General features: G+C 37.0%; 1 protein-coding gene across 2 annotated transcripts in view; it reads right to left on the reverse strand.

Moving 5' to 3' along the window:
- RBM41 (RNA binding motif protein 41) overlaps nt 1-14,059 on the reverse strand; it is a 68,450-nt gene extending 54,391 nt beyond the window's left edge. The window contains exons 1-5 of one of the 2 annotated variants that reach the window (XM_023584557.2): nt 13,988-14,059; nt 10,238-10,354; nt 9,439-9,631; nt 8,946-9,150; nt 7,060-7,131 (exon numbers count right to left, since the gene is read on the reverse strand). In XM_023584557.2, the coding sequence (XP_023440325.1) occupies nt 7,060-7,131; nt 8,946-9,150; nt 9,439-9,631; nt 10,238-10,354; nt 13,988-13,995 (595 nt within the window). In that variant the 5' untranslated portion in view covers nt 13,996-14,059. The remainder of the gene's footprint in view (nt 1-7,059; nt 7,132-8,945; nt 9,151-9,438; nt 9,632-10,237; nt 10,355-13,987) is intronic. The other variant, XM_004478167.4, reaches the window with a different exon arrangement.

The raw sequence follows: 14,059 nt of genomic DNA on the forward strand, positions 1-14,059 counted from the left end.
ACTAGTGATGCATTTGGAAAAAGACCTTGACCAAAAGGAGGAAACATTAAATAAGAGTTTTTACAGCTAAGAGATTTCAAAGTGAGTTGGGAGGTCATTCTGGAGTTCATGCTTATGCAGGTCTCAGGCAGATTCCACAAACTGTCACAGAAAACAAAGAATCAAACAAGAGTGTTCCTGTGAGCTCTAGGGACATCCAGATAAGGCGCACAGCCTCATGAAATCAATACTTACTTGGTGGGCCCTATTTTGGAATATATGATAATTTATTTTCCCAATATAACAGAATAATTTATAATTTCCCTACTCATGATTCCTCTACATTTTATTTGAACCTATAATTATCACTATATCCGTTAAATATATATCTCAGAGACTTAAATTTTCAGTCTATTCATATGCCAGTTGAGCCCTGAATCTCAGACTTGTGGCCAATGCCTATTCTCCAGTTCTTTGGATTTACCCAGGACAACTAAAAAAATGATGACGATGGACATGTCCCATCCCCAAAACAAGGAGTGTATTAGTCTGCCAAAGGGCTGCTGATGAAAAGTACCAGAAATCTGTTGGCTTTTCTAATGGGGATTTATTTTGGATAAAAGCTTACAGTTCCAAGGCCATGAGTTCAACTCAAGGCACCATAAGAGGTGCTTTCTTACCAAAGTTAGCTGCCATGTGGTGAAGCAAGGTGGCAGGCAATCTCTGCCTGGTCTCTCCTTCCCCTCTGGGCTTCCTCTCTCAGGCCCAGCTGCTCCACTTTCTTCCCGATTACAGCTGCAAGCTGGCATAGGCTTGTCTCTTAGGGCTTCCAATATCAGCCTATGGTGTTCTGCTCTCTTCCCAAATTCACTGTAAGCTATCAGACAAATGGTTCATCACTTCCCAGGGCCTCAGCTGTTTGAGCATTCTCACATGGCAGGATAAAAAAATGACAGAGACTTCTCTTCCTGTGTCTGTCTCAGTCAGTTTTTCTCCATTTCCATTTATATGAGACCCAGCAAGGGGGTGGAGACCCAACCTGAGTTACCCCTTACTGATGTAGCCCAATCAAAAGCCCTAAATCGAGCCTATCAGGTAATCTAATCAAAGGTCCCTCAGCTGAATTTAATGCAAGCAAGGGGAACCATACCCAGAGAAATAGTTTACAAACATAATATTTCTCTTTCTGGGATTCATAAAATAATCTCAAATTGCCAGAAGGAGTATCTACAACTGCAAGCAAAACAGTCCCTTCCATTTGCCCTATAATATCTAAGCTCCCTCTCAATCTGATGCAGTCAGTGCAGACATCATGCCAAATTCCTCAAGACTGAGGTATGAACAAACATAGGCAGGGAGTGTAACCATGGACCAAATAGATTTATTGTTATTGTAGTTATTATCTTGTAATGGAAGAACTTGTAACAAGGATATAAAGAGAGTGGTTACTAGAGGTTCTGAGGGGAGAAGAAGGGATGAATAGGTAGAACACAGCATTTTAAGGGCATTAGAATTGTTCTGTGTGATACTGCAAAGACAGATACATGGCACTAAATATTTGTCAGAGTCTATAAAACTGTACAGCAAACTATAATATAAACTACAGACCTTGCTTAATAGCAATGCTTCAACGCTGATTCATCAATTGTAACAAATGTACCACACTAATGCAAAATGTTAATAGGGGGAAATGTGTGTGTGTGTGGGAGGGGGGAGGGAGTTATATGGGAACCCCTATACTTTTGATGTAACTTTTCTGTAATCTAAAACTTCTCTAAAAATAAAGTGTTTATTACAAAAATTTTTAAAAATAAATCTGGGTATCTGGGTAGGGGGTGTATTGGAGTTCTCTGTATGGTTTTGTATTATTTTTGCAACTGTCCTATAAGTTTGAAATTATTTCAAATTAAAAAGTTAAGAATAAAAAGCTTAGAAGGAAAATCTGGGGAATGAGATGTCCATAGGACACTTTGAAAAGCTCCAACATTTTTCTGGGAATCTAGACGGCAACATAAACATTTAGGGTTATGTGCATGCCCAGGGCTATTTGTGTTCTCAGGAAAGACCTGAGAAGGCCTGTGTATTACAGAATTTAACTTTGCCCAAAAAGAGATCTAGTCTTTGCCCTTGGCTTATATATTACCTTCTAGAAGGTAATCTAGAATCTAGAATAATGTGCCTGATAGGAGTATCTCTTTTTTGCCTGGGGGTCTTGCATCATACTGGATAGTCTAACAATGTGATTCAGGGTGGAGGCTGGTTATACCTGATAGTCTTAGGGTGGGGAAAGGCCACACCAGAATGACCAACAATATGATTTAGGGCGGGGGCTTTGGGTCATACAGTATCAGTCAACCTGGAGACTGAGATTAACCACATAGGCAATCAATCAATCAATCAATCATGTTTATGTGATGGAGTTGAAATAAAAACTCTGGATACCAAGGCTTGCATGAACTTCCCTGGATAGCAATACATAGTGCATACTACCATATATGTGACGAGGAAGAGCTAACACTGCCCATGACTTCATGGGGAGAAGACAACTAGAAGTTTCATATTGGATTAGTCCTGGATTCTGACTTATGTGTCTCTTCCCTTGGCGTATTTTAGTCTGTATCTTTTCCCTGTTAGGAATCATAACTGTGAGTCTTTCAGTGAGTTCTGTGAATGTTTCTAGCAAATTATTGAGCCCAAGGGTGGTTTTGGGAATCTCCTGAACCTGCAATTGGTATTAGAAGTAGGGCAATCCTATGTGGACCATATGCCCTCTAACTGTACAGTTGGGTCAAACATTTGCAATGTCCTAAAGCTCTTACCTCTGGCTAACCTTGAGGTTCTGAGCAAGCAGGAAGTAAAGGAAAAATTAGTCCAGGAAATTTACTACTACTAAGCAAACAAATAGCAAAAACAACAAACCCTGAGGAGGGGGCTAATTTCCACAGTCGCCACATTATGATGGTTAAAATGTCTAAATTTCCTGGCCCATACACAGGAAAAAAGCAGTCAGCAGAAAGTGTTCTAAAGAAGTACAGGTGTTGGACTTAGTAGACAAAACTTTAAATCATTTATTATAAGTTCTTCAACCAATTAAAGGAAACCATGTCTAAATAAGTTTGAGAGTGGTGTATTACCAAATAAAGAATAAAAATAAAGAGACTGAAATTATTAAAAAAAAAAGGGACAAAATAGAAATTCTGGTGGTGAAAAGTACAATAACTGAAATGAAAAATTGAGTACAGGACCTCAACAGATGCTGTGAGCTGGCAGAAGAATCAGGCAACTTGTAGACAGGTCAGTTGAGATTATCCAGTCTGAGTAGCCAAAAGAAAATGAATGAAGAAAAATTAACAGTGCCTCAGAGACCTGTGGGAGACCACCAAGAATATCAAACTAAGCTTAATAAGAGAGTCAGAAAAAAGAGAAAAAAAGAGGCAGGAAGAATATTTGAAGAATTAGTGGCTGAAAATTTCCCAACTTTGGTGAAAAACATTAATCTACACTTTGAAGAGGCTCACTGGACTGCATGTGGGACAGATTCAAAGAGATCCATATCTGGACCATATATATTAATATATACACACATATATATTACTATGATATATATTAATATACTAGTAAAACTGTCAAAATCAAAAGACAAAGAATCTTGAAAGGAGCAAGAGAGAAGAGACTCATTACAGACAAGGGATCCTCAATAAGATTAACAGTTGGCTTCTCATTAGAAACTATAGGGGCCAAAATGCAGTGAGTTGACATATTCAAAGTACTGAAAGAAAAAGAATACCAACCAAAAATTCTATGTCCAGCAAAACTATACTTTAAAAATGAAAGAGAAATTAAGACATTCCCATATACACATAAACTAAGAGATTTGTCACTAGCTGACCTGCTGTATAAGAAATACTAAAGAGAATCCTTTAGGCTAAAATGAATGCACACCATACAGTAACTCAAATCTACATGATGAAAGAGCACCATAAAGCTGATTACATAGGCAAATATAAAAGACAGTATAATAGTATTTTAGTTTTTAACTCATTTTCTTCTATCTGATTTAAAAGATAATTGCTGGGGAGTGGATGTAGCTCAGTGGAAGAGCTCCTGCTTCTCACATATGAGGTCCTGAGTTGAATCCCTGGTACCTCCTAAAAAAAGAAAGAGAGATAACTGCATAAAGCAATAATTATACAGCTATGAATTGGAGCTTAAACATTATAAAGATGTAAATTGTATGATAATAATAATACAAAGCAGGGGGAGGGAATGGAACCAAACAGGAACAAAGTTTTTGCAACCTATTGACATTAAGTTGGGATTAATATGAACTAATTTATTTACACTAAGATGTTAACTATGAGCCTCAGAGCAGCACTAAGAGCATAACTCAAAAAAAGAGTAAAAGAAACAAGTTAATTAAAATATTATAAGGGGGGTGTAAAAAATGTTTAAAATATTATACTAGGAAAATCTATTTTCTAAAAGGAAGAAATGGAGAAATAGAGAAACAAAAATATATACAAGACATATAAAGAACAAATAGCAATGTAAAGCCAAGATTATCAGTAACTACATTAAATGTAATTAAATACAATAACTGTAAATGAAGTAAACACTCCATTCAAAAGGCAAAGCTTGGAAGAATGGATTTTTTTTAAAAAAAGCATGATCTAACTATTTGCTATCTACAAGAGATACACTTTAGATTAAAAAAATACCATTAGGTCGAAAACAAAAGGATGGAAAAACATATACCATGCAAATGGGAAGCAAAGTAGAGTTGGGTTTCAGTAATTTGAGTCTTCTCTCTTTATTTCTTGGCCAGTATTGCTAAAGGATTGTGACTTCTGTTGATCTGTTCAAAGAACCAACTTCTGGTTTAATTTATTTTTCTCTATTTTAAATTCTCTATTTCATTTGCTTTCACTGTAATCTTTATTTCCTTCCTTCAGCTTGATTTGGGTTTAGTTTGCTCTTCTTTTTGTAGTTAATTAAGGTAGATAGTTTAGTTATTGATTTGAGATATTTTTTGTTAATATGGGCATTTACAGCTACAAATTTCTTTCTAAGCACTGCTTTCACTGCATCCCAAAATTTTTGGTATGTTGTGTTTTTGTTTTCATTTAGAAAACAAAATTATTTTTTACAAAATTTATTACAAAATTATTTTCTAATTTCCATTGTAATTTCTTTTTGATCCATTGATGATTCAGTAGGATATTGTTTAATTTTCACATATATGTAGATGTCCTAAATGTCCTTGTGTTATTGATTTCTATTTCATTCCTCTGTGAAGGGAAGTAGCAAGAGCAGACATCCTTGTCTTATTCCTGATGTTAGGGAGAAAGCTTTAGTCTTTCACCATTAATTATGATGTTTAAGTATTAACATAAAATTATGGCCAACTGATTTCTGATTAAAATGCAAAGTAACTAGATGGAGAAAGGATAGTCTTCTGAACAACTGATGCTGGAACAATTAGACACTCATACTCAAAAAGTGAACCTTAACCTAAACTTCACACCTTATATAAACATCAAGTCAAAATGGATCATGGATCTAAATATAAAACATACAACTATAAAACTTTAGTAGGAAACATAGGACAAAAATTTTTCATAACTAGTTGTTAGGCAAAGAATTTTTAGATATGACAAAAAAGTACAACCCATAATAGAAAAAGAAAAAAAAACTGATAAATTGGATTTTATTAAAATTTAAAATATTTGCTCTTCAAAAGACACTGATAAGAGAATGAAAAGAAAGCTATGGACTGGGAGAAAAAAATTTACAAACCACATAGCCAACAAAGAATTGTGTTTAGAATATAGGAAGAACTTTCAAAAGTCAACATCAATAGGAAGAAAAGAAACAACCCAATTAACAAATGGTAAAAGATTTGAATAAGCACTACAGCAGAGGATATAGGGATGGCAAATAAGCACATGAAAAGATGTTCAACATCATTAGACATTAAGGAAATGCAAATTAAAGCTACAATAACCACTATACACCTATTACAATAACTAAAATAAATACTAACAATACCAAGTGCTGGTGAAGATGCAGGGCAACTGGAGCTCTCATACATTGCTGGTGGGAATGTAAAATGGTATAGCCACTCTGGAAAATGGTTTAGCAGTTTCTTATAAAGTTAAACATACACTTACCATATGACTCAGTAATCCCACTCCTAGGTATTTACCTTAAAGAAATAAAAACTTATGTCCACACAAAAACCTGTACAAGAATGTTTATAGCAGTATTATTCATAACCGCCAAAACCTGGAAACCACCCAAATATACTTCAAAGGGTGAATGGATAAACAAACTTTGGTACATCCGTACAATGGAATGCTACTCAGAAAAATGAATGAACTATTGATACATGCAAAAACTTGGATGAATCACAAAGGTATTATGCTAAGTGAAAGAAGCCAGTCTCAAAAGGTTGAATATTAAATGATTCCATATATACTATATGACTTTCCCTAGAAGACAAAACTATAGAGATGGAGAATAGATCAGTGGTTTCCTGGATTTATGGGTGGATGTAGGTATGACTATAGAGAGAGTATGAGGGAGTTTTTTAGGGTGATGAAACTGTTCCCTATCTTGATTGTGGTGCGGGTTACACAAATCTATGCATGATTTATAATTCACAGAATTGTACACCAAAAAAAAAAAAACCCAGATGATTTTACTGTAAATTAATTTAAAAAATAAATTAGCTATTATATTGTTATCATAATCATCATCAATAGACATAATTTACTGTTTAATAAAAGTACTGAGAATTAGTTGTGAAATAGGATTTAAACTCATTAAGGTCAATTTATGTCTGGTACAATAACTTAAAGGTATAGAGAAAGAATCAACAATACTAAATGTAAAAAGCTTTATAACTTCTACTAACTCCTTCCTTCAATATTCTGTAACAGGATGGTATGCTCTCTCTTGATCATTTCCTATAAACATTGTTATACACTGAATATGGAATTAAGTAAGTGCTTAACTTAGAATTCTGGGATCCTAAGTTACATTCCTAAATCTAACACTATAAGAAAACTCTCGACTTGCCTTTTGTGCCTAATATTATCTTCCTCTTCATTGAGGTCATGTACTTGTCTGCACTTGTCTTTTTGTGGTATGCTGTGAGGGTTTAAAGCAAGGAATTTCAAAGACAGGAAACAGAACAGATTCATACACCCCCCACCCAAACAACAGGTACTGTTCTAAGTGATTTACATGTATTACCTCATTTAATCCTAACAACCTTATAATATAGCTGTTATTAATATTCTCATTTTATAGATGAAGTAACTGAACCATAGAGAAGTAACTTAATCAACATCTCATAGCTAGTAAGTAGGGGAGTCAAGATTTTCCCAGGCAGTTTGCCTCCAGAGTCTATGTTCTTCATCAGTGTGCTATACTCTCTAGAAAACTCCATTCATTTACTCATTCTTTCCTTCTTCATTCACCACTGCTCTTCCAAGTCTATGCTGTTTCTGTCTCTAAAACATACTTCATTCATTCTCATGACTTCAATTGTCATTAAGCATCAATGACTCCCAATTCTTTTTCTCTAGTTCAACTTCTCTCCTGAGCTTCGGTGCTACATTTCCAATTGTCTGCTCAATATCTGCATTTGATGATCCTGCCACTACCACAAATGCAACATGATTACAATCAAACTCATCATTTTTCCTAAAAATTTTCTTATAAAAGCTTTCTTAATTTTGTCAATTAAGTCATATAACCTTGAAACATCTGCGTTATCCTTGAGACATTCTTCTCCATTGAACCTTCTCAATTCTCAGTCAACAAAAGTTTTATCTGTTCTTTCTTTGTAAAGCCCTTACAACCATACCTTTCTTTCCAATTCCAGTGTCATCATGCTAGCTCAGACCTTCATACCTAAATGACTGTAATTCCTGCTAATCATTCTCCCTGACTCCAGTTCTCTAATCCTATTTATTGGTCATCATAGTAATCACTTTCAAATACTGCTTTTTATCATGCTACCCCTGGCTCAAAAACCTTCAATCATGATCAAACTAACTAGTGAACTGATTAAACTAAATCTGAATAGATTTATTCTACCCACTAAATAAAGTTCAAAAATTTTAACTCATTATAAGACTTGCCAGCCTACCTTGGCTCTTTCAATTCTCCATAGTGAACACTATGTCTGCTCAATATCTGCATTTGAGTCTGCTCAATATCTGCATTTGACACTCCATAGTGCTCACATCATCCCTCACAATTGAAATGTCTTTCTCTCTCCTTTTTAATGAATGCGCAGTATTAAAAGACCTCTTAAGCTTATGTCCTCTGAGAAACCTTCTTCAGCCACACCAGTGCACAGTGGTCTTTCCCTCCTCTGAATTGCTTCAGCACATAACATCTGTATCTAAGATTGTTACTAAATGTTCTATGTTTATACTATTTATCAATTTATTGTGCTAGCTTACAGTTCAGCCTAAAGACCTTTCACAATTTAGCCTCATTTACCTTTTCATTGCCACCTCCTGTCATTTTCTGCCCTACCCTATACTCCTGCCCCTCTGAACTTTTCATTGTTGACTAGACACACCAGGCCCTTTCATAGTACTACTCATCCACTATCTGCAATGCCCTCTCCTCCTTATTTACCTATCAAATGCCTATTGATCCTTCAAGACAATATGTCAGCTCTTGATTCCCCCAACTAGATTTAGATGCTGTGTTCTGTGTGCCTCAAGGTTTTTGTCAAATCACCATAATAGCAATTTCCATTTGTTTCACAACTATGTTTATGTACATATTTGTCTTTCACATGAGACTGCAAATTCCTCAGGAGTAGTGATGGTTTCTTATTTGTCTTTCCTCTACTCCCTTCACTAACTCCTCATGTTTAATTCCCTGATATTCTATCTTTCTGTCAGTGAAAGAACATATTAAAGTTAGTGGGCATCACATACCTTGGTAATAAAGAGCCTTAAGGAAAGAGTGACGCTCAGCCCCCTGGAATAAAGACTTTTCTATTTCCATTTCTCGCCGGGTCAGCTGTTTGCTCTTTGCAAATCTTTGTGGCAGGCAGAGGATGCGCTGACGCTCTGAGATCCTTTCTTCAATATCCTGAAGACGGTTTTGTATTGCTTCAGGGGTTGCCCTCAGTCTTGTCCTCTGAAACCAGAGAAATGAGATGGCATTTATCACAGAAGATATAACTTTGAAAATTATTTTCATGCCTCAAGTTAGAAAGATAAAGATCCATGCCCAGAAATGAATGTTTATATGGAAGTATTAGCTAAGAAGTCAAAGAAAAACTTCTCTTCTACCAAAGTCTTTTTTGTACAAACCAAAGAAGATTCAGACACAGAGCTCAGTTTTGTGAGAACTAAAAATGCAAAGATTCTCAATTCCAAATAGAGTTACTGTTTCTTATTCTCTAGAAGAAAATTCCCCACTCACCTTTTCACCTGAAACATGGCTTTTCCAGATCAATATTTCTGTCTCATTGAGCCCTAGTTCCCTGAGAGAAGCAGTTTCCTGGTCCTTCTCATGAAGTGTCTGGAATTGGGACAAAGTCATAGTCCCAGCTGCTTCCTTTCCAAAGGGCTTGTACATAGTACCAGGAGCAAAGCTCTCTTTCTTAGACACACATCTGCAAAACAAGTGGGAAGAAAGAAAATCTTAAGCTTACCACAATTCATAGAAATGGAGACGCACCATTAAAGAGGCATAATGAAACTCAGCAGCAATTTCTCTCACATATCTTTTTTCTAAGCTGAAGCACTAAACAAACCAGGATTGCATCAATAGGTCCCTTGTCGAGGACAAATAAATGACTGAATCAACAAATATTTACTAAATATCTACTATGCATCAGATACTGTGCTAAGTCCTGAGGATTTAACAGTAAAAAAAAAAAGATTAAAATGGTTTCTGCTTTTGTAGAAGAATAGTGGAACAGAGTAAATTGGCAATGATAATATTCGGTTGTAAGTGCTGTGTTAGAAGAAAAATAGGGTGTTGCTGTAGGAGGGCATAGGACAGGTACTTAGCCCAGAAGGTGGGATACTGAAGGCTTCCTAGACTAAGACACACAGAAGCAAAAATCTGACTAGTAGAAGTTTTCTAAGCTAAGTGGGAAGATGTGGAGGTGAGGAGGGGTAGGAAAGGACTATTCCATCCAGGATTTAAGAGAGGTCTGTCACCTGAAGGTAGAGGGTCCATGATACTCTACCTTGTTTGGAAAATCAATACCTACTCTTCAATGGAGACAGAGGTATCAAGTTGATTCTGAAGGAGGCTTTTCAGCTGCCTCTCCCCTTCTGTTTCCAACTCTTCCAGGACATGCTCATCACTCGTCACACAACTGTTCACTCTGGATTAGATATAAGAATACAGTACAGAAAGTAGAAGAGACAGGCAATTTCAAAACATGTTCTTACTTATATTATCTACTACTAGTGACCCTATTTGTTCAGACAATTATCTAATGATTTGCCATTCTTTATCATGCATTCTGCAAGCATTTACTAAATGCTTGCTACATAGAAGGCACTGTGCCATGTACTGATGGAAGTCAAAGGTACTCAAGTTATAGTCACTATCCTCAAAAGGCTTTCAAACTAGAGAGGAGACACATGAGTGGATGTGTGGGTGTAACTGTGTGCACTGAGAGAAAGAGAGAGAGTCAGGGAGAATAACGATGCAAAGCAGCATATACCAAATCAGTAGGAGTTCACAGAAGAGATAATTGGGAACTAAATGATAAAGGAATTCTTAAACTGACATTTCAAGGAGTGGGTGGGATGAAAGAAAGGAGAACAGGTAGAGCAAGTATGAAGACATAGAAATATGTACTAGGGGATAATGGGCAGTTCAATTTAATTGGCATCCATGTACATAAGGACTGGGAGATTATCTTGGAGGGGTAAACTCAGATTGTAAATGGCCTTAAATACACCAAATAAGAGGCCTGAACCTTAATCTGTAGGTATGAGAAGACACAGTACAAGGAATAATTTAGGAAGATGAATGTGCCTGTAATATGCCATAGAAGGGAAAAAACAAACAAAAGAACCAGTTAGGAAAACTGAAGGTTATCAGGTATAGGGTGATGAAGTTTCAGACAACACTAGTAATAGTAGAGATGGAAAGGAAGGATTAGGTGAGAGAAGCCTTTTCAAAGTAGAGATAAGTGAGAAGTCAAAGATAACATCCAAACTTCAAGGTTATGTAACTGAGAGTACCAAAGATGCAAAGAGAATACCCCAGATAGAATAAATGGTCTGGGAAAAGTAAAGGAGCATTACTTTAGCCATGCTGAGTCACCTACTATTATGACTGAAACACAGGCATGAAGTATTAGGGATACCTAGAGTAGATTTACGGATATTCGCCTACAGTCTAATTGTGATTCTAGCAATGGGAGAACTTTTATCACTGATGTGGAGGCAGTAGCCGCTGGAGGTTTTGAGGAGAGGGAGAGAGGAAAATAGGTGCAATATGGGGGCATTTTCAGGACTTGGGAACTGTCCTGAATAGCAACGCAATGACAAGATACATGCCTTTATATATATTATCATAACGTACAAAATTGTGCAGGAGAGTTAAACTACACTGTGAACTATAATCCACACTTAGTGGAAATGCTCCAAAATGGGTTCATCAATTGTATCAAATGTACCACACTAGCGAAGAATGTTGTTAATGTGGGAAAATGTGGGAGGGGTAGGGAGTGGGGCATATGGGAATCTCCCGTATTTTTAATGTAACATTTATGTTATCTTAGTATCTTTTTTTTTTTTAAAAAAAAAAAGTATATTATAAAAAATATATTAAGGGGAGGAGGACTTGGCCCAATGGTTAGGGCGCCCGTCTACCACATGGGAGGTCCACGGTTCAAACCCCGGGCCTCCTTGACCCGTGTGGAGCTGGCCCACGCGGAGTGCTGATGTGCGCAAGGAGTACCGTGCCACGCAGGGGTGTCCCCGCATAGGGGAGCCCCACGCACAAGGGGTGTGTCCTGTAAGGAGAGCCGCCCAGCGCGAAAGAAAGTTCAGCCTGCCCAGGAATGGCACCGCACACGGACAGCTGACACAACAAGATGATGCAACAAAAAGAAATACAGATTCCTGTGCCACTGACAATAACAGAAGCGGACAAAGAACAGGCAGCAAACAGACACAGAGAACAGACAACTGGGGTGGGGGGGGGGGGAGGGGAGAGAAATAAAATAAATAAATAAAACCTTTAAAAAATAATTGAGTCTGAGGTGATAGGATGAATAAAGGAAGCTGAGAGACAGAAGATTTGTTGCCTAGATGAACGTCTGTGGCTGAACATAGAAATCTAGAAATCATCTGTGTTGACAGGATCTGGAGACATGAGAAACAATAGAAAGAAATGTGAAGTGGGTAATGAAATTTTATAGCCTAAGTCTTACTGTGTAGAAAACCAAAGCTAACAAGGGTTAACTAAACCTAAATGAAAACTCCTAGAGTATAAAAAAATGGCAGGACCATTTAAGTTTGCAACAGATTACAAAAGAAAGAAAGAAAAAAATGAATTAACTCCATGGGGAAAAGAAATATTATTCATTATAAGATAACCTTTTACTACTGGGGTTATGATGAGGTCTAGAAAAAGTATCCCCCTTAACTATAACAAGATTCCCAGGCTCTATTTTGTTAAATGTTAAAATATCCTTAAGTACAGAGTTTTTAAAAATTCCTTTTAGTATCTTAATCTTTAAAATTTATTGCTTATTATCCCAAAAGTTCTTGCTAAATTTAAATCGGCTTTCAAATGAATAAACCATAACTAAATACATCAGTATACACGAATCTCAAAAAAGCAATGTAAAGTGAAAAATGCAAGCTATGGAAAACTTCATTTACTTATATGAAGTTGTAAAACGGACAAAACGAGCAACATTTTATTTATGCGCACATTCATATGTGGTAAATTCTTTTTAGAAAAGCAACAGAATGAATAAGGCAAAATTCAGGACAGTGGTTACCTTAGGAGGAAAGGAGGGAAGAGAAGCAATCAAAGAGTGACCTGAAAGAAGGTACTGATAATGTTCTATTTCTTCAGCTTGTAGTGGATACTAGTGTTTACTATTATTCTTTAGCTGCACATATACATTAGATACATTATTTTGCATTTATGAGATACAGTACATTTTTAAAAGAAGGTTATTTTCAGGCAAGGAAAATCAGAAACTGTCAAAAAAAAAAAAGGAACTGCCAATGCAGAAAGGCATACCGGTAAGTATTTTAAATGCGCTGCACTATTCCAGAGTGATTATTCTAATTGCAGAATGAATAAGGAAATAATATAATGAAGATCCTTTCAAAAGCGTATGTACTGTCAACCTTGAGGCACAGGCTGGCAACACACCATCTCCATTACAGATGCCATTTACTGCAGAACAAGTAGGGGACACTGCGCTCAGCAAAGCCTTTGTTTTTCTAAAATACAATGAATCGGTTTTGTGTTTTCCTTATAAATCAGAAGAAACAAAGTATCACTTTCTGACTCTTAAGATTTTAAAGCACTACACGCTTTCAAGGCCCAAGCCAGTCCTCTTTTATATACAAAATTGCAAATAATTGCGCCGGATAGACCCTTCCTGAGAAGGAAGTGAAGGTAGGGCGGGACCAGAAGGGGACAGCCTGGGTGTCTCTCGCGCAAGGTATCAGTCAGCCAAGACCTTCCCGCCTGGGTGGGTCCGTCGGAAAAGCGAAGGAGCCGGCGACGCGGCCTATATCCCAGTGCGGGGAGGGCATTCCTATGAAAACCGGCATCCCTGGCGGCCCTTCCTGAACTTAGTTCTGCAGGCCTCTCTAGCCCGTTTCCCCTCCTCCTTCCCCTTTGCCTTCGCGTTCACAAGAAACCGATCCTGAGAACTTGACGCATCCAAAATAGAAAGTAATAAAACCCATTTTAAAATTGAAACGGTAGAACAGAGTTCCCCTCTCCGCCTGCTCAGCAGACATGCCCTTACCTCTTCATGTTTCCACGGGCCCCTAGTTCTAACTTGAGTTAATAGGCCGCGGACTTCAAGTCCCAGAACTCC

This window comes from Dasypus novemcinctus, chromosome X, assembly GCF_030445035.2.
Source record: "Dasypus novemcinctus isolate mDasNov1 chromosome X, mDasNov1.1.hap2, whole genome shotgun sequence".
Classification (NCBI taxonomy): domain Eukaryota; kingdom Metazoa; phylum Chordata; class Mammalia; order Cingulata; family Dasypodidae; genus Dasypus; species Dasypus novemcinctus.